Here is a 20,775-nt window from a genome sequence, read left to right on the forward strand (position 1 = left end):
GAATGAGCCCGCTCATGTCTCTCCTTGTCTGTGCAAAACCCAGATACTCCCATGCACATGCTTCTTTCACCGTATTTATCAAGGATCCAGGCAGCATTACTTTGTGCTATTTCATAACCCATCTCTGCCATTCTTGAGTACAAGATCAAAGCCTTACCCACATCACCTTTTAAGTAAGCTTCAAGAGCCCATCTAGAGAGGGAACTCCATGGTCCCCTTTCGGCTACTAACTTATAAAATGAAGTCGCCTGCAACCAAAATGCGAGGAACATGAACGAGTAACTAAATCACAAATGCTCTCCAAAAAGCGGGAGATGTCTCCAAAGTGCTTAAAGCAATTTTCCTAAACATATACAAGGAGAATGTGGAACATAACAAACAGACTACCATCAACAAAAGCAAGTACTATATGGCACCCTGATCACTCATACCTCAACATTAAAAAATACAACCTCTGGTCAGACATTATAATACTAATAAGGAGCTATCAATAGCATCAACAATGAAATAGAGCTTCCCACATTATAATCTAATAATGAGATTTCACATAACCAAAAAACGTAAGTTAACTTTTTCTGAATTTCAGATAGCACAATTTTTTTTGAGTTTTGCTTCCTTCAAGACTATGTATTTAAGTCATTTTATCTGGCATCCATTTTTAGGCAGAAAAATCTCAGAAATCTAAATATAATTACCATTTCCAAGTTTTTCTTAAGCCCAACTCCAGTATGGAACATCTTGGCGAGTTGATAGAAAGCCTTTGGTTGACCAGCATTTGCAGCAACAAAGAAGTATTTTGTTGCCTGCCTCACATCCCTTTTGACTCCAATGCCTTTAAGATACAAAACTCCAAGGTTATAATGCCCACTAGGGTCTTCATTGTCAACAGCCTTCTCAAAATATTCTCTTGCCTGCATTTGATGGTATGTTAGACTAATCTACAAGTTCTACAATCTCAAAATATTCCTTTATGATTAAATAATTCCTGCTAAATCAACAAACAAGCCTGGGAAGTATGAGACCATAAAGAGAATTTTACCTTAGTGTAGTTCTTCTTATCTACCCCATAACCTTTAACATACAAGTAGCCAATTCCATTAAATGCTGAATAGAGACCTTCTTTTGCAGCAAGTGTAAGCCATTCAAGTGCCTTGGTATAATTTCTTTCAACACCAGCTCCTCGAGCATATATCTCCCCAAGAAGTTCCATAGACCTAGGCTCTCCTTTTTCTACTGCTTTCGAAAACCAGTGCAATGCCTTGGTGTGATCACGTCTCAACCCTCGCAGGCCAAAGTAGTAGAACAGTCCAATTTTATACATGGCATTAGCATTCCCTTTATGTGCCTGGTATTCCAATATCTGGAAATCTTCATCCTCCTCGCCACGAGACTTCCTCAGAGCACCTTTGTTTTCTTCAGTTCCGCTATGAATTCTAGTTGGTTCAACCACCGGTGAATCCTTTGAGATCAGAAAACTATTGACAGCCGTCTCTGCTAATTCAGCATATAATTGAACAGCTTTATCATGCATCTGTAACAAAATGACAAATCATACAATAAACACCATTGTAGCTTTAAGCAAACTTCAATCTAATCATAAAGAGCAAACAAATCAATGTTTCCATCTTTACTTACATCTTGACGCAGATACGTGAACGCAAGAGCCATCTTCGACTGCATATTACCACCGGAAGCTGCGAAGTTATGGTGAAGAAACGATTTGCTTTTGCTCTTCTCCTTCATCATACCAATCCCGTAAACGAATCCCATTATGGACTGCGCGTGGGGATCTCCAGCTGAAGAAGCAGCCTCTATCTCATCCACTGCTTCCTCCATCAACCTGAAATTTCCTTCACTCGCCGCCGATAGAATCTTTTTGAGGCCGGAGTAGTACTGCGGCGACGCGGCTTGGACTGTGGAGTCTTCTGGCTCGAAGATCGGTCGCCACGAACCCGGATCAAGCTCCTCTTCGGACTTGGGTTCGGATTCACCAAATTCATCGAAGTCAGTAGACTCTCCGACTCCGTTATCGTCGCCGCCGCTATTGAGATCGTCATTGGATAGGACGAGAACAACGGGACGAGCGTGAACGCTAATTTCAACGAAATAGAAAATGACTACAGAGAGAATCACAATTCCGAAACCTGAGATTCTCATTCTACCTATTCCTCCACCGTATTCTTCTACGTCGTCGTCGTCGTCGCCGTCGTAGTTTCTCAGTGATCAGATCGTGTTTTAGAAAGGATGACGATAAAAGGGGCAATAACGTCTTTCAACTATTCCATTAAATTGCCACGTTAAATTGTGTCACTTATCCAATAGTCACCCGCCACGTAATTTGACTTGTCTTAAAAACACTAAATTCAATTTCCGGTTTGGTTTAATCGGAACCATAAACATATTTAATTCCGGTTTGTTTTAATCGGAACCATAAACATATTTAATTTTTTGTTGGATTCATTTTATATTATACTAGTAAACGATCCGCGCTACGCGCCGTAGTTAGATGAAGGTGTATTCCGAGTTTTGTTGTGTATATTTTTTTGGTTTTTGTAAATTCATCTTTACGTTTGTTTTTGTATTTAATTTTGGTTGCTTATGTTGTTTTGTTGGATATTTTAATAAAAATATGTTTTGGAGTAAGTATAATTTAGTTTGCTGTTTTTAAAGGAAAATTGAGATCATCTTGTGTGTTTATAATGCTTTTTTAAAAAGTTATTATTAGAAGTTAATATTGTTTAGTTGAAGTTGTTATTTTGTTGTAGCTGTTAGTTGTCATTAATTTATTATTATTTTCCATTTTATGGTCGGATTGTTATTTAATATTTTCATATGTATTTTGTAAACTGTTGGAGTAATTTTTTTGTCAATGTTTTAGTGTTTGGAGTGAAAAATATTGTGAATTTTATTAAGAAAAATAAATAAGTTATTCATTGTGGATTTTATGTCAATTTTTTCTAGGCTATTTTTGTTTGTTTCATTCAGACCCAATTTCTCTGTAAGGTTTATAATTCGTGGGTTAATTGGACCATTATTTGTATGTTATTGAGTTGAAATTGATTTGTTCTTTTTCAAAATCCGATGTCCTTGTGAACGGATAGGAGAAGAGCAATTTTCCGATCTAGATGTCTGTTTGAGGATTGAACTTATGTCTGTTTGAGGATTGAACTTATGTCTTTGATGCTCTTAATCGTTTTTTCAGTCATTCCTATCGTAATCATTTTCCTTTGTTTTTTTTTTGGGTTTGCGTATTTGGTTGATTCCTTACTCGCTTCGTATCTATTGGGGATATTTGGTTATCCCTTGTTGATTTTGTTAAAGGTAAATGTCAATTGGGTTGCAAATTTGTTTATATGAAAATATGTTGGCTTCTTTAGGTTTCATAATTAAGTTGTGAGTTGTTTTGTGTTATTTGTTATAATTTTTTTTCCGTTTGTCCTGTGAGTGATTTTTTTTAATTCGATGTGAGTTGTGTTTTGGGGAAAATTAATTTTCTTGTTTATCTTGCTGTAATTTTATAAAGTCCGGGTTGTTTTTTTGTTTCTTCGGTTGTCTTTTTCATATAATTTTGTGTTACGGTTATCTGATTGTGACATTCATATATCTGAATCTTTTTAGTTTATTAAATGTGTGTTCATCTCTTTGCGTCTTTGTCTTTGGTGATGGATTTGTGAAGTGCTGCCAAATAATTATTTTAACTGATTTCTAGTTGTGTTTCCTTGATTGTTTGAAAGTGTTGCTTGGGTTGCCTTGTTTTGATATTTGAAATTTTAAATTATGATCAGTTTAATAGAAATCTTTAACTATATTATTACCACTAATGAAAAATTATAGTATTGTTTTCATATTTTAATATTTAATTTATTTTACATAATTATTTTTTATTTAAACTTTCGATTAATTATAATTAACAAAAATATGCACTAATAGAATATTTTAATTTTATTTTAAAAAAAAAAAAAATTGAATTCATAGGATTTAAAAATAGTGATGGGTCTAGAGAATTTGAATGAAATAGTGTTGGGCCTACAGATTTTAGATGAAATTTAGTTGATCAGTTTGTCATTTGTATGATTGTTTAAAGGGCTTATTAAAATCTGTAAGGCGGTTGTTTTTTGTTATTTGTTGTAATTTTTTTTCCAGTTTGTCCTGTGAGTGATTTTTTTGATTCGATGTGAGTTGTGTTTTGGGGAAAATTAATTTTCTTGTTTATCTTGCTGTAATTTTATAAAGTCCGGGTTGTTTTTTTGTTTCTTCGGTTGTCTTTTTCATATAATTTTATGTTACGGTTATCTGATTGTGACATTCATATATCTGAATCTTTTTAGTTTATTAAATGTGTGTTCATCTTTTTGCGTCTTTGTCTTTGGCGATGGATTTGTGAAGTGCTGCCAACTAATTATTTTAACTGATTTCTAGTTGTGTTTCCTTGATTCTTTGAAAGTGTTGTTTGGGTTGTCTTGTTTTGATATTTGAAGTTTTAAATTATGATCAGTTTAATAGAAATCTTTAACTATATTATTACCACTAATGAAAAATTATAGTATTGTTTTCTTATTTTAACATTTAATTTATTTTACATAATTATTTTTTATTTAAACTTTCGATTAATTATAATTAACAAAAAATATGCACTAAATGAATATTTTAAATTTATTTTAAAATAAAAAAATTGAATTCATAGGATTTAAAAATAGTGATGGGTCTAGAGAATTTGAATGAAATAGTGTTGGACCTACAGATTTTAGATGAAATTTAGTTGATCAGTTTGTCATTTGTATGATTGTTTAAAGGGCTTATTAAAATCTGTAAGGCGGTTGTTTTGTGTTATTTGTTGTAATTTTTTTCCAGTTTGTCCTGTGAGTGATTTTTTTGATTCGATGTGAGTTGTGTTTTGGGGAAAATTAATTTTCTTGCTTATCTTGCTGTAATTTTATAAAGTCCGGGTTGTTTTTTCGTTAGTTCGGTTGTCTTTTTCATATAATTTTGTGTTACGGTTATCTGATTGTGACGTTCATATATCTGAATCTTTTTAGTTTATTAAATGTGTGTTCATCTCTTTGTGTCTTTGTCTTTGGTGATAGATTTGTGAAGTGCTGCCAAGTAATTATTTTAACTGATTTGTAGTTGTGTTTCCTTGATTCTTTGAAAGTGTTGCTTAGGTTGCCTTGTTTTGATATTTGAAGTTTTAAATTATGATCAGTTTAATAGAAATCTTTAACTATATATTATTATCACTAATGAAAAATTATAGTATTGTTTTCTTATTTTAACATTTAATTTCTTTTACATAATTATTTTTTATTTAAACTTTCGATTAATTATAATTAACAAAAAATATGCACTAAATGAATATTTTAAATTTATTTTAAAATAAAAAATTGAATTCATAGGATTTAAAAATAGTGATGGGTCTAGAGAATTTGAATGAAATAGTGTTGGGCCTACAGATTTTAGATAAAATTTAGTTGATCAGTTTGTCATTTGTATGATTGTTTAAAGGATAAGACCTATAAAAATTAAAAAAGATGTGGCTGATGTGGCAGCTGAGGTGGATGCATGAGGAATGAGAATAGCTAATTTTATATATATAGATTGCATAGAATACAAAAGTTAGAAAACAGAGTAGTTGGCTTATTGGTGGTCATCATCAAGCTTCATCAACATCCACTGTAACGATTGAATCACTTCTTGATCATAGAGCTGCTTCTGTTCGGCAACTCTCTTGTATTGTATTGCTTCCATCTCCACAACGCTTTTCTCCATCCGTAGCTTCAGAAGCATAGCCATGGCTTCTTCCGTAGCTGATTCAGCTGCTCTTCTCTCCTTCTCCAGCTCTTTCTTCATGCAATCTCCACGTTTCCTCTCTCTCTTCACCATTTTTCTCAGAGTAATAACGTTGCACACCTGGTCTTCTTCATCATCGCTCCGAAACCGTGACTCTTCTTCGTCCTCGCTTTCCTGATGATTCTTCTCGTCAAGCTCTGTCTCCGTTAACGCAGCGGTACTGTCTCTGTTCTTGATGTGATCAAGACCATCATCACGTAGAAGAAGACGATCACAGTTCTCGCAGCTCAACACATCAGCTGAAGAATCAGAACTCCAGTGTAAAATAATGGGCTTCTTCTTCCGATCCAATCCATCAACCAATTTAGAATCTGAAACGAATCCATTGTTTTTGCAATCCTTATGTTCAAAAGAGTTGCAAGACTCGAACTTTTGAGAAATTCGATTGAAAAATAGAAACTTGAGTCCAAGAAGAAGCAAGAAACAGAGGAAGACGAGATTGATGAAGAAGTGAGAGAAGCAACCAAAAACGAAGATCCCACATCCAAAACCATCGGTTTGATTCAAAAGCTTCAGAAACGAAGCAAACTCCATTACAAAGAAGTAGTAGACATCAGTGGATAGAAACGAAACAACTCGTAAAGGTAATAAATATACTTGGGAGTTATAACAAAAGAACACGAAAAAAGAAAAGAAGAGTTTGAATATCCCAATGAAGAGAAGAGAGAATGTGTGTGAGAGTTTGGAATATTTTTGAGTCGGGGAACGAGAAGATAAACGGCGAAGATTGCGAGGACTACATAATGTATGTAAAAGTGACCATTCACATCCACCCGAATAAATTACTTGTTTTATCCGATGAGGCCTTATTTTTCATTTTTCTAGATATTTCACTGAACAATAGATAGTACTAAAAATGTATTTATTTAATTCCAACAACAGTGCATTGCATACAAAATACAAATGCATTCATTATTCTTTGGATGTGATGTAAGTGTTTTGTTTTTGTTTTTTCTTCTTTGAATGTGTGATGTACAAATGTACTAAACCGGACATTGTTGTTCATCAACAACTCAAGCTTTTCCGGAAGAGCCAAAGAGGCGGATCTTATCGATGATCACAGCTTTCATGGCTGCTTTTGTTGCCGACATGACATCGACAAGGTCAGTCTTCTTCCCGGAGCTAAGAGCTTCCATGTAAGCCTTTCTTACTTCTGTGTTCACGTTGAACTTCCTCACACCGTTCTCAATGCATTCCTGTTCTCATACAAAATTTCCATATAGCCCACACAAAGACGTTAATTCGGTTATATATCCATACCAATTTCTCGGTCAAAAGTGAAACTTTTGGCGCTGATTTAACCAAACAAGAAACTTTTAAACATGGTAGGTAAGACTCACACCTTGACAAGCTTCTCAGACAAACCGGAAGCTCCGTGAAGAACAAGAACGACGTCTTTCTTTGAGCTTAAGGCGTGTAGTTCCTGTATACATGGTGCTCAGTTTTAGAATAAGAATGACACAAACTCAGGACATTATAGAACTTCTTCACCCAGCACAAGAATATATTTAACCTTAAGTAAGTCGAGCTTGAGGTTTGGACCGGACTCGGGGTATTTTCCATGGACATTTCCTATACACACTGCCAAAGCATCGATACCAGTTTCCATAAATTCCTGAGCCTGAAAAACTCATAAAAATTAGTTGTAGTTTGGTTTATCAGACATTAATTGTTAGGTGTCGCCGCTTAAAAACAACAAGGACCTGATGAACGTTGGTGAGCTTTGCTTCATAGTCTTCTACAGTCAAGCCATCCTCTGTTCCTGAGAGTCGACCTAGTTCAGCTTCCACCATAATGTTTTTAGAACGGGCCAACTCTGTTATGGATTTCGTGTAAGATAAATTTTCTGTGAAGGAAAGATGAGAACCATCTACCATCACTGAATCAAATCCCTGCACGGAATCAATTCAGTATGAGTTTTTCAACATAGGAATAAGTAAAAAAGGACAAAGAGATTGAACATGAGCGGTAGAGATCTTAAACTTACTAGCTCAAGGGCTTCTAATAGCTCATGCTTTGTAGTTCCATGGTCAAAGTGTACGGATATTGGAACCTGCCACATTGTGCATATTAATCAGGGAGTTCAGTGTCAAACCCTTGTATTGGGTATTTAGCATCAGCATTTAAGTTTGGATTCCAATGTCTATTCCGGACTGGAAAGACCACATATGAAAGTTGCATAGCGAGTTCAAAAATACATGACTGCCAAAATAAAAGTATGTTTATAAGTCACAAATCCCACTCACCCTGGCTTGTTCAGCTGCGGAGATGCAACAAGAAACCAACGGAATGCCTCCTTGCTTGAAGGCACCCGGATGGACCTAAAAGCGTAGCCAAAACAAAGCAAACAAAAGAAACGAAGAAGATCAGTGTTCATGTCATTTTCTGTTGGACACTCTTTAACAATTCAGAACAGAATGTTATTCTTTGGTTGCTATTGTGACTTGTCTTTCTCATATGGAACTCGTCGATGTATCAGTAATGCACTTTTAGTCAAAACACTAACCTGCAATATGGCAGGACTGTTTTCTTCCTCTGCAGCTGCTACAACAGCTTCAACTCCTTCCAGGTTATACACGTTAAACGCTCCAACTGCATATCTACCTTTTTCTGCTTTCTATTTTACATAGAAACACAACATCAATATATGAAGAGAAAATTGAGGCTACAGAACGATATGTATACTCACAAGAAGGAGCTCTTTTGTCGACCGTCCAGCTACAACTGACCAGGACTTCACAACTTCTGCAAGAGCTGTGCTGTTGCCAACATTACCTGATACACATGGGGAAAGAGAGTTCATAAGAATACCTATTTACATTTAGTTGAATCGTTTGTACACAAATTAATATTTACCTGGGAAAACAATGTAGGGGACTCCGGGATGTCTACTTTCCGGACCTAACTTCCATACTGGAACACCAGCAAGGGCTTGACCAATCACAAGTGCACGTCTTGCTTTAAGTGCTTTTGTTGCTGTGTCTGATGACGTAATTCCACCCTAAACAAGGACGTAACAATGTCAAAAAAATTCGAAAGATACTGGACCAAAAGTGGTTGTGCATTGACAAAATTGTGTTAAACAGTTTATGAGATGGAAAGCTGAATCTAGAAGCAACAAATGCTTGCCAAAATACCTTAGCAAGAATATAACGAGGTCTGGTAGTTATCTGGCTCACTACTTCAACCAAAGCGGAGCTCACTTTGCTGTTAATATCAAGACTTTCCGAAGATGCTGTCAAGTGAATACCAGAATCGTTAATGATGATATTCCTCAGTCATGACTTAATACCAACAACAAAATTTTTTTATTGATTTAGAATTGAGAAACAACTTTTCCCAGTTATGAGTTCACGACTGCTCATAATCAGAGTCTCCCTGCCAGCTCGAAGGAAAGCATCGGCCATCTCGATAGCTCTTCTGATTTCTTCATCTCTCACTTCGGAAGATTTAAGAGCAACTTTTTCTACAGAGATCTGTTGATCATAGCTAAAACTTAGCAAAAATATCATGCAAAACATCTGGGAGATACCTGTTATAATTTATAAGTATCGCTACATCTACTTCTTTTACCTCGATGCTCCTTAAATTCTGCTTATGTTGTGATTGAAGTTCCTCAACCTGTTGGTTTGAAAGAAGAAAATGGACTCAGGACTCGTTACCTTTGTTTCATTAAAAACATAACAAAGATACTAGTGTTCGTAGATACGCAAACCTGCTTTGTTGTTTTCGGTACATATGAGCCTACAACTATTAGTGCACCACTGCTTTCTTTGTCAGATGCAAAATCTTTTGGCAAAACAGGATCTTTTGGAATAATCCCTAATAGAGCAGACACGAAGCTAGCAGCAGTGCGGCATAAAAAGGATCTCCCTTTCAGTTCTGCCTGCCAAATATAATGTTCAATCGAAATAAGGGACCAAAAATATAAGAGAAAGAAATGTATCCTCTAACTGAATATGCCTCAACAAAAAAGTAGAAAGACCGGAGGAAGAATTGGGCGGCTTACCTGGATCATCCCTGCTGCAAATACAGCCATGTCTCTATCACTAGCTGCGTTGACAATACATGCAGACCCCTGATTTACATAAGAAATCGAGATAGAGGTAAGACTACACAGATGGGAACTAACAGATTCCAAAATTATGAAGACCAGCCATGTTCACTGAAAGCAAGTCATCATAAAATCTGCTTGAAAATTTTACCTTCTTTAAATTGCATAAGAACTCACACACTGCATCAGGGCCACCTTTTCTTAAAAGCTGGATTGAGATCGACTGAACGCTGTTAGCAGGAATGCGGCCAGCTGTTTTCTCCTCAACCCACTGGAATCATATCAAATATGATGGTGGTAACAATTTCTTAGAAAGTCAAATTATACATAAACGATTCTCTTGTCGGAAGCATTCAAACCTCACGCAGATTTGAGGATTTATATCCAAAGGATGCATCTTTGGCAAACTCAGTCTCTCCTGCAGGAACGAGACTGCAATATTGAAGATGAAGACTATCAATCTTCCTTCTCTAAAGGGAAGTTTTCCCTGATTCTAGAAGTTCGAAACAAACAAAAAAAATTAAACATGTTGTTCACAAAGATATACCTATCAGAATCTGCAACATAATGCACATCATTAATAGTATAACGCCCTCCTTGAAGGAAGAAGGGGCAAATAATCCATGCATCCATTTCCCCAAGTACTGAGACAGCAGCATCTGCTTCCTGTAAGGTTCATAATATCAAGTAATGACATATACAGATGCGAAGCTAAAATCATAACACTGAAATGATAGTGTGCCATTTTATGATAGTGTTACCAAACTTGCCTGAGGAAAATGACCACGTAATGTTGAATCACCCCTCAGAACTATTGTGTAGTCAGCGTTGCCAAGTTCTTTTGATGCAGTACATAGGTTGGAACAGATGTCTTTGATCAACGCACTAGCCTGTTGAAGAAATATGCAGTTAGAGCTTCCAATTGCTGAAGTTAATGTACCTTTAACTTTTCATTATTCCATGACATATAACTCTCCAATAAATAGTCTACACAAAAAGAAAATGTCTTGACCTTCTCAGAGCTCAATGACCTTGAATTTGTTAAGATGAAGAAGCATGCAGGCTTTTTTCTGAATTGCTCAGAAATAGATTCAACACTCCTGTCAAAATGTAGGGAAAAACATTAACCAATTATTAGTTCCTTCCATTGGGTTCTAGGTTAGCAACTTGCCAACTATTTCAATGAAAGATTCATGATATTTTTTTTTGTGTTGACACGACAAGTTCAGTGTCATGAGAGATAATGCAAAACTAACCATTCGGTTAGAACCTCTACGTCATGAACAGTTTGTGTCCCGGTTGGATCATCATCAAGAACAACCAATGTCTTCGAGTTTCCCATATTTAGTCTATGTATGTCAGCTGTAGGGTCAATAGGCCATTCAGATGGAAGAGATTTCAGTAGGTCTTGTTTTTTCAGAACAGGAAGTCGCCCTTCGACTTTAATCCCAGCAAGGGTTTCATATACCTATAAATATAATAATACGGTTTTCAGTTATGTACAGCTACATGAGTCACACCAAACATATACCAACTTTATACTGTTGTAGCTCCACATTTCCATCTATGGTTAATAAAGATACCTAGCAAACACTATAAGTAGATCTTGCGTCCAATAGTTCATATGCTGTATTTCATAAACTGTAAATTTTACATTTACTAGCAAACATTTTCAATTGCAGCCCTTTCAAGTTCAAAGAGGATTTTCATTGTATATAGAGAGACGGAAACTAACAGCCAAAAGCTGTCTCAAATTCAACTGCAATTTTGGCTCTAGGAATAAGAGAGGTGAAAATTATACCTTTACCACTCCAGCATCATCTATCCGTCCCCAGCCCGCAGCAGAGCCTGTAAAATGAAAGTATCTCCTAAGCATATTTGTCACCATCTATATGGGCATAAAGGAAAAGGAACTATAGTAGTAGTATAGCTCAGTAAAAGTAGAAAGTTTTCTGGTTCTTCAAAACATTCAAGAAAGAAGCACTGCAAAGATTATATAATTAAAGAAACTTTGACCACATGAAACTCTTAACTCTATATTCAACCCAAGGTCTGAGCTCTTAATAATAATTTGCATTGTTGAAAACGTAGGACAAAAATGATGCACGTGCAAGATGAATTGAGAACAGTTAAAAGATTGGAGTATACCAGCTACGAATAACTGGTGTGCCACTGTTGATATATGGAGTGGAACTTTTCGGGATGAACCTTCTCGGGTAACAATTCCCTACAGTCACGACTCTAGCATAAGTTAAGAAAACAAAACAAGTTTACAAATTGATTACAGTAAGTAATCTTACCAAATCCTTAACAAAAATATCAAGAGCAGAATATGGTGTATAATCATTATCCAGCATGTGCGGAACACGATTTTCAAACATCCTGCAAGATGTAAAAAAAGAATCGTTATGACCTAACAGGCTAACACAATTGCATTTCTCATAAACTCGTAAAACAAAATATCAACAAGGAAAAGCGCATGGCTTCATGAAGACAAGGCTTTAGGCTTAAAATAGTTAACATTTTGCAGAGCATCAGAGTGATGCACTTTTCATCAGAAATGTTAAAGCCGTTGATGGTAACACAAAATTTTCCAGAGATAATCATTCCATAAAGATCTACGTAATGCATACCAAGATGTTCCACCACTGTTGGAAATAACATCAAATAGCTTTCGAGTATTCAGACCTAACCGAGCTCCGAATGCCATTGCCTCGGCAGCTGATGCAATATGAACTCCCGCAAGCAATTGATTGACCATTTTTACACCACTATAAGAACATCAAATGAACAAGGAACAAAGAAAATGAAGGTGGACGTCAGTAAAGAAAGGATAGTGATAGTGATAACAAAATATCAAAACAAATTACCTTCCTGCCCCACAACCTCCTTTAATCACGTAGAGCTTCTCACTTAATGCTGCTCAACAGATAATATAATCAGGGACATCCAGGTTATGATGTGAACAAGAAATATTTCACCAGAAAAGTGAAAAGGAAATCGTCACCTGATAACACAAGTCCCGCAGACTTAAGTGCTTCATCAGTACCTGAAGCCATTATCTGAAAAATAATACAACTTCAGCTTCCTTACAGACACATTAGATAGGTTTCTAGACTTCATACCGTAAGTTCCCCCATGGCAGCCCTCTTCACACCACCAGATACAGGAGAATCAACCAGCTTTAGGTCCTTTCCCTCATCTGCAACATTACCCAAATATAAAGAATAAATCATAGAACGTCAATCAGGTAAGATTATGATGAAAGAAAAATTGACCATCCATAATGAAACAGGTACTACTGTAGCTGCTTACTGAAAACACTTACGTCTATAAGGATTTTCCTATATCATCAAGCAAAGAAAACTTACTTTCTAGACGCCTTTCAAGTTGGCTAACAAATGCCGGAGAAACTGTTGACGCAAGTACAACAGTTGCTCCAGATGGAATAGCTGAAAAATATTTGAAAGTAAACATAGAATAATTAGCTCTGACCTCCAGTACTAAAATCTAGGACACAGAGATATACCTTTAACCGCGCCAAGATGTCCATACAGGACATCCTCAGCCTGAACCTCGTTTGTTACCATAATTACAAGAACATCTACATCTGTAGGAGCAGAAACTGATTATAAGTATGACTTCTGGGAAAATGACTGGATATCAGGGGAATAAGCAGAACTTTCATCTTAAAAGTGCTGAGAACTACATGACACATCTACACTGTAATCTATCTGAGGAGTACCTTTTGTCACCTCAGCTGGAGAATTTGCCACCAGTCCCCCAGCACTCTCAAATCTGACAAGCGTTGGCTTGTATACCTAAAATTCAGATCAGAATCAACATTCAGTTAACAAAGTTGCACGATTACTTCTTAAGAGTGATAAAACAGCGTTTCTTTTTAAAGTTAAGTCACCTATTACTAACAGCTCAAATTAAAGGAAACTATGAATGCATTACAGCCAAAAACCTAGCGTGAGGCAAACCATGTGCCTCTATAAACTAGGAAATACTATATATACCACTGACTCATCTATACATCGTATCCCTAGAGCATTCACAGTAGAGAAACTTACGTCATAACCACGGACAGAAAAATTTGATTTCAACAGGTGTGCTGCCATTCCAAAACCCATTGCTCCAAGACCAATAAAACCAATTCTATTCACAGGCTTTGCTTGAGAGACAATTTCTTTGGCCAAATCCTCTGGCTTGTAAAGTTCTCTATTGGCTGCTTCTAATATGCCAACACCATGTACTTTTTCCCATATCTGAGCAATCATAATGTGAACCTTTCATTAGAGAGTTATGTGTCATGTAAATGGTCTATGACAGTATTTTCCGTTCAGTTACAATCTACACAAGTTTCCAAAGAACTAGAAAACAGATGAGGAAAACTTTATTGGGAACCTTAGCCAATGAAGTAGTTGTATCATCTCCCTGCATCTGTGATATTCCTGGAGAAGGGAAAGTTATGCATATAGTTAAATAAAGGGAAAGAGGTCGTTATCATTGTCAAAAGAGGACATAAGATCATATTGATTTATACCATGGATTAGTTGTTGGCGTCCAACTGCCAAAAGAGGGACAGGAAATGGGAGCGATTTGGCTTTATCTTCAACAATGCCCTTGCCACCGGAAAGTCAGTTAGCGTCTCATTAGTCACATATGCTAAACATCAAGACTTAATCATAGTAAGGAAATATAATAAATTGGAGCTAAATTTTGCATTTCCTCTTTCTTATTTTCCTGTGAACCAAAAGATTGACAACGATACAAATACAATGTCACTTTCAAGTTGATGTATCATACCAGATTCTGAGAGAGAACATCCAGGAAACGACCCTCTATATCATCTTTTAGCAACAACGGAATATGATTCTTGTAAATCCTGAAACAGCCATGATCAAAAGACGGGCATGTCAATTTGGCATAAACATTTAAATTCAGTGGGCCTAAATGAGAAACTAAAAACAAATCTATTTGCATTCCAGTTAAATTTGGTAAACAAGAAACCATGCTATAGTTACAACATACTTGCAACAGTCAATTCTCGAAACTTCCAGAATTAGACTATTCAGCTTATTGGTTTTCCCTCCTCTAAATGAGTGTATACTAAAGATCTAGTAGTACATGAAATGTCGTCAACACTGTAACCAATAACAGTCCTACTATCAAAATATCTCTCCAATTTGGTACTGGAAGTCCTTTTTATTACTCATAGCGGAAGGAAAGTCCTTGTAGCATAAAGCATACCATGAATTTCCAGCAGCATTGGAAATGATGTCGTACAGTATCCACGGATGCACACCCGCCTGAGAACCTAAAGATATAGCCTCCACAGCAGCAACAAGATGAATGCCCTCAAGCAGCTCATTCACCATTTTAACCTTACTGGTTCAGAAAAAAAAACCAACGAGATCAGTGGGCTAACCTATAGTGCAGGGGAATAGTTAGATTCATCAAAGGTCTTGTTTCATGCATATTATGACCAGAGATCTCATAGATTTCATAATATTTCGGCAAACAACTTGAGCATCATGATTGATATGACTCGTGATGAGGAAATAGGCAGTCAAACTCTTAGTAGTTGTAGTGATCACGAAAAGGTTCTATATGACCTGGAAAGTTCCATACCCTCCAGCACCAATTTCTCCCTCAAAAGTGTAAAGCTTCTGACACATTGCTGAATAAAACAAAGAAATTGTCTCAGTGACAAAATTAATTCTCAAAAAGTCTCCATTTTGAGAGGGTCTAAATACTTGAGTTTTAACTATTTTTACCAGTTAGATAGGGTTGTGCTCTTGTGATCGCATCTGATCTTCCAGATGCTATTATCTTATAAGTTTGAAAGAAACGAGTTACTTACTACACGACTTTAAACAATGAATGGAGATCAACTAGCACAACAGTACTCTACCAACATAACAAACTTAGAAGGAAAAGAGAGCATATACCATTAGTTTTCCATCAAGAAGCTCAGACATTCCTTTTAAAACATAGGCATCGACTACAAAAATCTGTTCTCTATCCTCTGCATTAGAAACATATCCCATTTTCAGTTCACAGGTGAAAAGCGCCAAAAATACGGAGATGAAAGGCAAAAAACCATGCCTCAAAGTATCAAATTGAAACCTGTAAGTTGTTTCTCTAGGTTCTGGAGGTGCAAAGGCGATATTGTTGAAGACAAAAGCAATACAGCGCCCTTCTGTAGACCTGCGGGGAAAAAAAAGACGCATACAGTCTCCTACACAATAATTCTGAGATAAAGTTCGAGGTAAAGAATCTTGGGGAATACCTTTCATAATACCCTCGTCACCAAAAATAACATCTTGAATTTGGTCAGGGTGGGATAGCAAAACCACCACGGCTGCTGCACCTGCTTAAATAAGAACAACACACAGAAGATAGAGGAAACAAAGTAAATAACATAACATAAAATAGTATCAAAAGTAATAAACAAAGCCATGAAACGAAATAGCAGCAGAAACACAACAAGACGGTTCGCATGTACAGAGGCTAGTACTAGATATCAAATGCTCGATAAACAGTAAACAAAATTGCAGTTTCCTTTAAAATCTAAACTTATTTTTTTACCTTTCCCAACATCTGCAGGGCTGTCACATTTGTGTCCTCCCAATACAGTAAACTTCTCCACCAATTCTGTACTTATCTGTGGAATTTAGATAAAACAATTAAGCTTTCCTCCTAATGTATATTTATTTCAATAGACAAAGCAATAATCAACAGAACCCGCACTACTAATCAAATCAATTTCACTTGTTTCAGTTCAATTGAACTCCTGGGAGATATAGACTGAGAATTTCGAAATTACTACAAAACCCACAAATTTCACATGTTTGGTTCCGAATAATTAAAACCCGATCAGGCGATCAACCTGGTTTTTCCAGAATAATGTCCAAAAAATAAAATAAAATAAAAGTTGGAAACAACTGACCTCGAATGCTTGAACCTTAAACCCAGAACGAAGAAGAGAAGAAGCTAACTCGAAGTTGAAAGAATCAAGACCAACAAACCCAACAACGCCACCATCACGTCCCATGTTCTCCGATCACCCCGTTTCCGTCTCCGATTGTAATTTACAACAGTCAACGAGCCAATTTCATACGTATCTCTCTCTCTCTCTCTCTCTCTCTCTCTCTCTAAATATATATATGATGAACTAGTTATTATTGTTATTTAGCTAAATTGAGATTAATGCATCGTACAGTCATACGTGGAAAGCCATATCCAAAAGCCTTTTAAGTTTTAACTTATCTGCCAAAAGCATAAACTTTTCTCAAAACAGAAAAACAAAAAAAATAATAATCACACTAACATAAAATAAAATGAACGAAAATAATTTGTATTGTTAGGTGAAGAGATTTGAGAACATGGGTGAGAAGAAAACTACAAGAAACCATATATGTCTGTTTATGATGTAATAATAATGATAGGCCCATTTATTTAAGGTTACGTCGTAAGTTCGTAACATTCGACTTTCTATACAAACGAACACCAAAACTCTTACAATTGGCAACTCTTGTAATAAAAATGTAACGATATATTCTACATTGATTTTTGGATTGGGATTTTTAACGAAATTAAAGTCAAGTCAAAATTTCACTAATCCAGAGCTTAGTCTTCGTTCCAATGCGTAATGATAGGATCAGAGAAACAATATTATCACGAAAAATCAGGTAGATTTGAATTCAAAAACCAAAATTTATAACCACCGAGTGCGTAATATATATATAACCACATTTGTTTACAACTTTTACATCGATTCTTTACAAGCATCTAAAGATAGAAAGAAGATAAAAGACAAAACAAAATTTTTAAAAATATGGAGGTTGTTAGATTCGCCGTTGTCGCCGTCTTTCTTGTAGTTTGCTCCGTTACGTCTTCTAACGCCTCGCCTACACATACACCACCTAGCGGTGGTGCAGGAGCAGGAGACGCGCACGCATTGCCGTGTATACAGAAACTGATGCCTTGTCAGCCGTATCTTCACTCGGTGACTCCCCCGCCTCCTCCTTCGTGCTGCATGCCTTTGAGGGAGATCGTCGACAGTGACGTGACGTGTCTTTGCTCCGTCTTCAACAACGTCGATATGCTCAAATCGCTTAACCTCACTAAAGAAAACGCTCTCGTTCTCCCTAACGCTTGTGGCGCCAAAGCTGACGTGTCTCAATGCAAAAACAGCGCCGGTGGTGAGTATAATAACATCATAACACGGCGTCGTTTTTGATTTCTTATGATTAGCCTAATGTGACGCCTTTTTTGAATTTCTATTGCGACATTAACGAAAACTCTTTCGATTTCTTATATTAAGCTAATTCTCATCTCTTTTGATTATGTGATGTTAACGAAGGTACTACTCCGTCTTCGTCTTCGACACCGCCGGCATCTTCCACGAAAACTCCTCCGGCATCATCTACCGGTACGAATACATATATTCAAATTTAAATCTCATTGTTATGGTTTTCTTACGGGGAATATTGTTTTCGTCTTTTAATAGTTTCTTTTTTTAAAACAAAAAAAAAAAAAAGTGGAATATATAAAATTAATTTTTAAAACGCATGAACAGGAAGCGGTTCCACCGGAGATTCAGCTGCTTCGACGACCAAATCAACAAGCTCAGTTCTGGCCATCAACTTCGCGGGACTAATTAGCTTTGCATCGGCTGTCGTGGCAACACTCTTCTTCTGATCTACGTACTTCATTATATTTATTTCACGTACGTCTTTTTTATTAGGTAGGTTTTCATTTGTTGGCAAATAATCAGACCAATATGTTTCGGCAACATTTTTATTTTCAACTTATTAAACTGATTATTCATATGTAACAAAAAAATTCAAATAATAGTAACAACTTTTTTTTTTTTTTTTTTAAAGAAACTCTTTACCAATAAGCAGCATACTCGTATTATTTAATTAACTGTTTACAGTATTTATCCTTTTGCATTTATAGGATTCCTAAACATGTACATCAGTGCAAACCAAAAATGAAATATGTTAATAACGTTACAATACAAATCACTAGTTTACAAAGACATCATTTTTTTCTTCTTAACATGTTAACATACAAATCACTAGTTTAAAATTTTGTATACCTCGTTAGAGTTTGATAGCTAACTTTTTTGGAAGCTAGCTTTTCAGCTCCTGTCAAGATTTTGACATTGCAACTCCCGGATAATGTAATAATTATTTCCTGATTTAAATATGTTGACGATAGCTAATTGAGATCCCCTTTTCACTTTAGTAGCTATATGGATGTGTTTATATAATGTTATCCGAGTGTTTGTGACTTTGTGTTGTTTAATTATTTATATAATAAATCATTTTGACAGTTCATGAAATGGGTTCGATTAGTTTATTTTAATTTTTAGATTGAATGCCAACAAAACGAGCAAGAAACAACAAAACAAGTAGAGTCCAAAGTCCAGGGCACTTTACAAAATAAAATCACATAATTCGAACTGATGTGATCTCCGACAGCGACAAATACATATATGCAGGTCACATTAGTGTTTGTGTATCCACGAGATTTCAACAAAATTTGATATATTGTACATCTATAAAGCATTATAATTGATACTAATTTGTGTGTTAGTATGTTTTTACACATACATATGCAGTTTATATAATTTTATAAATCAACTACTAATTATTTTTTATACATTACAAACATTAATCTATAGAGTAACATGAATTTATCTGAATACCAAATCTAGATTATACATGATTATATATGGCATGCTTTTTATAATGCTTTTAGTTTTTAATAATACAAATTAAATGTTAAAGATCATATAAAAATGTGGCAACTAACAAATTTTCCTTTTATTATATATGTATGATGGATTGATGGATGTATCCAGACAACTATAGAGCTGTATATATATGATAAGATTATTTTGTTTCATGGTACCGACTTATGTAATCTTTGTTTTTGGCTTTTGGCAATTTCTAAAAAAAAATGAACTAAATTTATATTATAAATATCAAAGTATAAAAATGAAAATAAAAACAAAACGGAGGGAGAAGCCATGTCTAATGATGAGTTAGGTAGCGTCGTGACTCGAGCTCAGCCCAATCGCCCAGCTCTTCACAATCACCCCCATCCTTCATCCATGTGCCTTTTCTTCTCTCTACTCTATCGTATTTAATCCAAATGTTTTTTATTCACTTATCCTATTGTGTTTAAACAAATTTTACAGCATATTTGTTTGTGTTAAACAAGAAATAATCTACTGATCTCGATTTAATTACGTTTACCAAACGAAAAATGGCTTGCCGGTTATTAATGTTAGGGGATATAAAATTATGTAACGTGATTTTTTTCATTTAAGATTCAGTTTATTATAGCTAATGAATTGGATGAAAAATTGGTTTATCAACTTCAACTATGAACCATAACCAACTTAACCCATATATACGTAACTACGTACGTACTACTTACCTGATGTAAAAAATAATTTTAGATGTATTTACCTTTTCTAGGAGATAATTAGTTACTTAAATATATGTCTTGAACTCATAGTTGGAGACCACTAGAGCGGGATTTTGAATACTCGATTCTTTCTTCTCATCGTATATATCATCTCAAACACAAAAAAAAAAAAGAAACAAACACACTTGTGTTATGATGACAATAGTTAATTTTGTATATGTTGATTAATTACTACCACTTGAATTTTTCTATAGTTGATTTATCGGACGGCCGAAAACTGTAAAAAGTCAAATATATTTTTCTAGTTACTCTTACCGCCTTGATTCATGCTGTTTTGCTGAAAGAGAACATTTAGTTCTCTTTGACAAAAAAAAAAAAAAAAAAAAAAAAAAAAAAAAAAAAAAAAAAAAAAAAAAAAA

General features: G+C 35.4%; 4 protein-coding genes across 5 annotated transcripts in view; 1 reads left to right on the top strand and 3 right to left on the bottom strand.

Moving 5' to 3' along the window:
- LOC104759279 (ERAD-associated E3 ubiquitin-protein ligase component HRD3A-like) overlaps positions 1 to 2,254 on the bottom strand; it is a 4,452-nt gene extending 2,198 nt beyond the window's left edge. Inside the window, exons 1-4 of one of the 2 annotated variants that reach the window (XM_019239520.1) lie at positions 1,636 to 2,254; positions 1,040 to 1,531; positions 696 to 911; positions 167 to 248 (exon numbers count right to left, since the gene is read on the bottom strand). In XM_019239520.1, the coding sequence (XP_019095065.1) occupies positions 167 to 248; positions 696 to 911; positions 1,040 to 1,531; positions 1,636 to 2,157 (1,312 nt within the window). In that variant the 5' untranslated portion in view covers positions 2,158 to 2,254. Of the gene's footprint in view, positions 1 to 16; positions 249 to 695; positions 912 to 1,039; positions 1,532 to 1,635 lie in introns of both variants that reach the window. The other variant, XM_019239519.1, reaches the window with a different exon arrangement.
- Positions 5,563 to 6,657, bottom strand: LOC104756160 (the record flags this gene model as incomplete). Its single annotated transcript, XM_010478699.2, has 1 exon — positions 5,563 to 6,657. A coding segment is annotated over one exon (1,023 nt), but the record flags the coding sequence as incomplete, so codon positions are not given.
- LOC104756161 lies at positions 6,693 to 17,079 on the bottom strand. The gene is made up of 42 exons (XM_010478700.2): positions 16,860 to 17,079; positions 16,499 to 16,574; positions 16,200 to 16,280; positions 16,037 to 16,117; positions 15,859 to 15,935; positions 15,685 to 15,739; positions 15,539 to 15,587; positions 15,158 to 15,295; positions 14,714 to 14,792; positions 14,451 to 14,529; positions 14,312 to 14,358; positions 13,978 to 14,172; positions 13,647 to 13,722; positions 13,431 to 13,511; positions 13,273 to 13,353; positions 13,027 to 13,103; positions 12,909 to 12,963; positions 12,772 to 12,820; positions 12,535 to 12,672; positions 12,202 to 12,283; positions 12,050 to 12,128; positions 11,703 to 11,749; positions 11,158 to 11,369; positions 10,914 to 11,001; positions 10,672 to 10,791; positions 10,449 to 10,567; positions 10,261 to 10,333; positions 10,053 to 10,172; positions 9,857 to 9,925; positions 9,563 to 9,733; positions 9,421 to 9,468; positions 9,182 to 9,323; positions 8,985 to 9,082; positions 8,704 to 8,848; positions 8,537 to 8,622; positions 8,354 to 8,464; positions 8,094 to 8,168; positions 7,835 to 7,900; positions 7,551 to 7,739; positions 7,361 to 7,468; positions 7,190 to 7,270; positions 6,693 to 7,043 (listed from the first exon to the last, which is right to left on the bottom strand). The coding sequence occupies exons 1-42, from the start codon at positions 16,962 to 16,964 to the stop codon at positions 6,861 to 6,863; spliced, it is 4,131 nt and encodes a 1,376-aa protein (XP_010477002.1). The 5' UTR covers positions 16,965 to 17,079; the 3' UTR covers positions 6,693 to 6,860.
- Positions 17,701 to 18,768, top strand: LOC104756162 (protein YLS3-like). The gene is made up of 3 exons (XM_010478701.1): positions 17,701 to 18,114; positions 18,276 to 18,344; positions 18,492 to 18,768. Exons 1-3 carry the CDS (start codon positions 17,748 to 17,750, stop codon positions 18,611 to 18,613), a joined length of 558 nt encoding a protein of 185 aa, XP_010477003.1. The 5' UTR covers positions 17,701 to 17,747; the 3' UTR covers positions 18,614 to 18,768.

The sequence above is a fragment of the Camelina sativa genome, chromosome 17, assembly GCF_000633955.1.
Source record: "Camelina sativa cultivar DH55 chromosome 17, Cs, whole genome shotgun sequence".
NCBI classification, from domain to species: domain Eukaryota; kingdom Viridiplantae; phylum Streptophyta; class Magnoliopsida; order Brassicales; family Brassicaceae; genus Camelina; species Camelina sativa.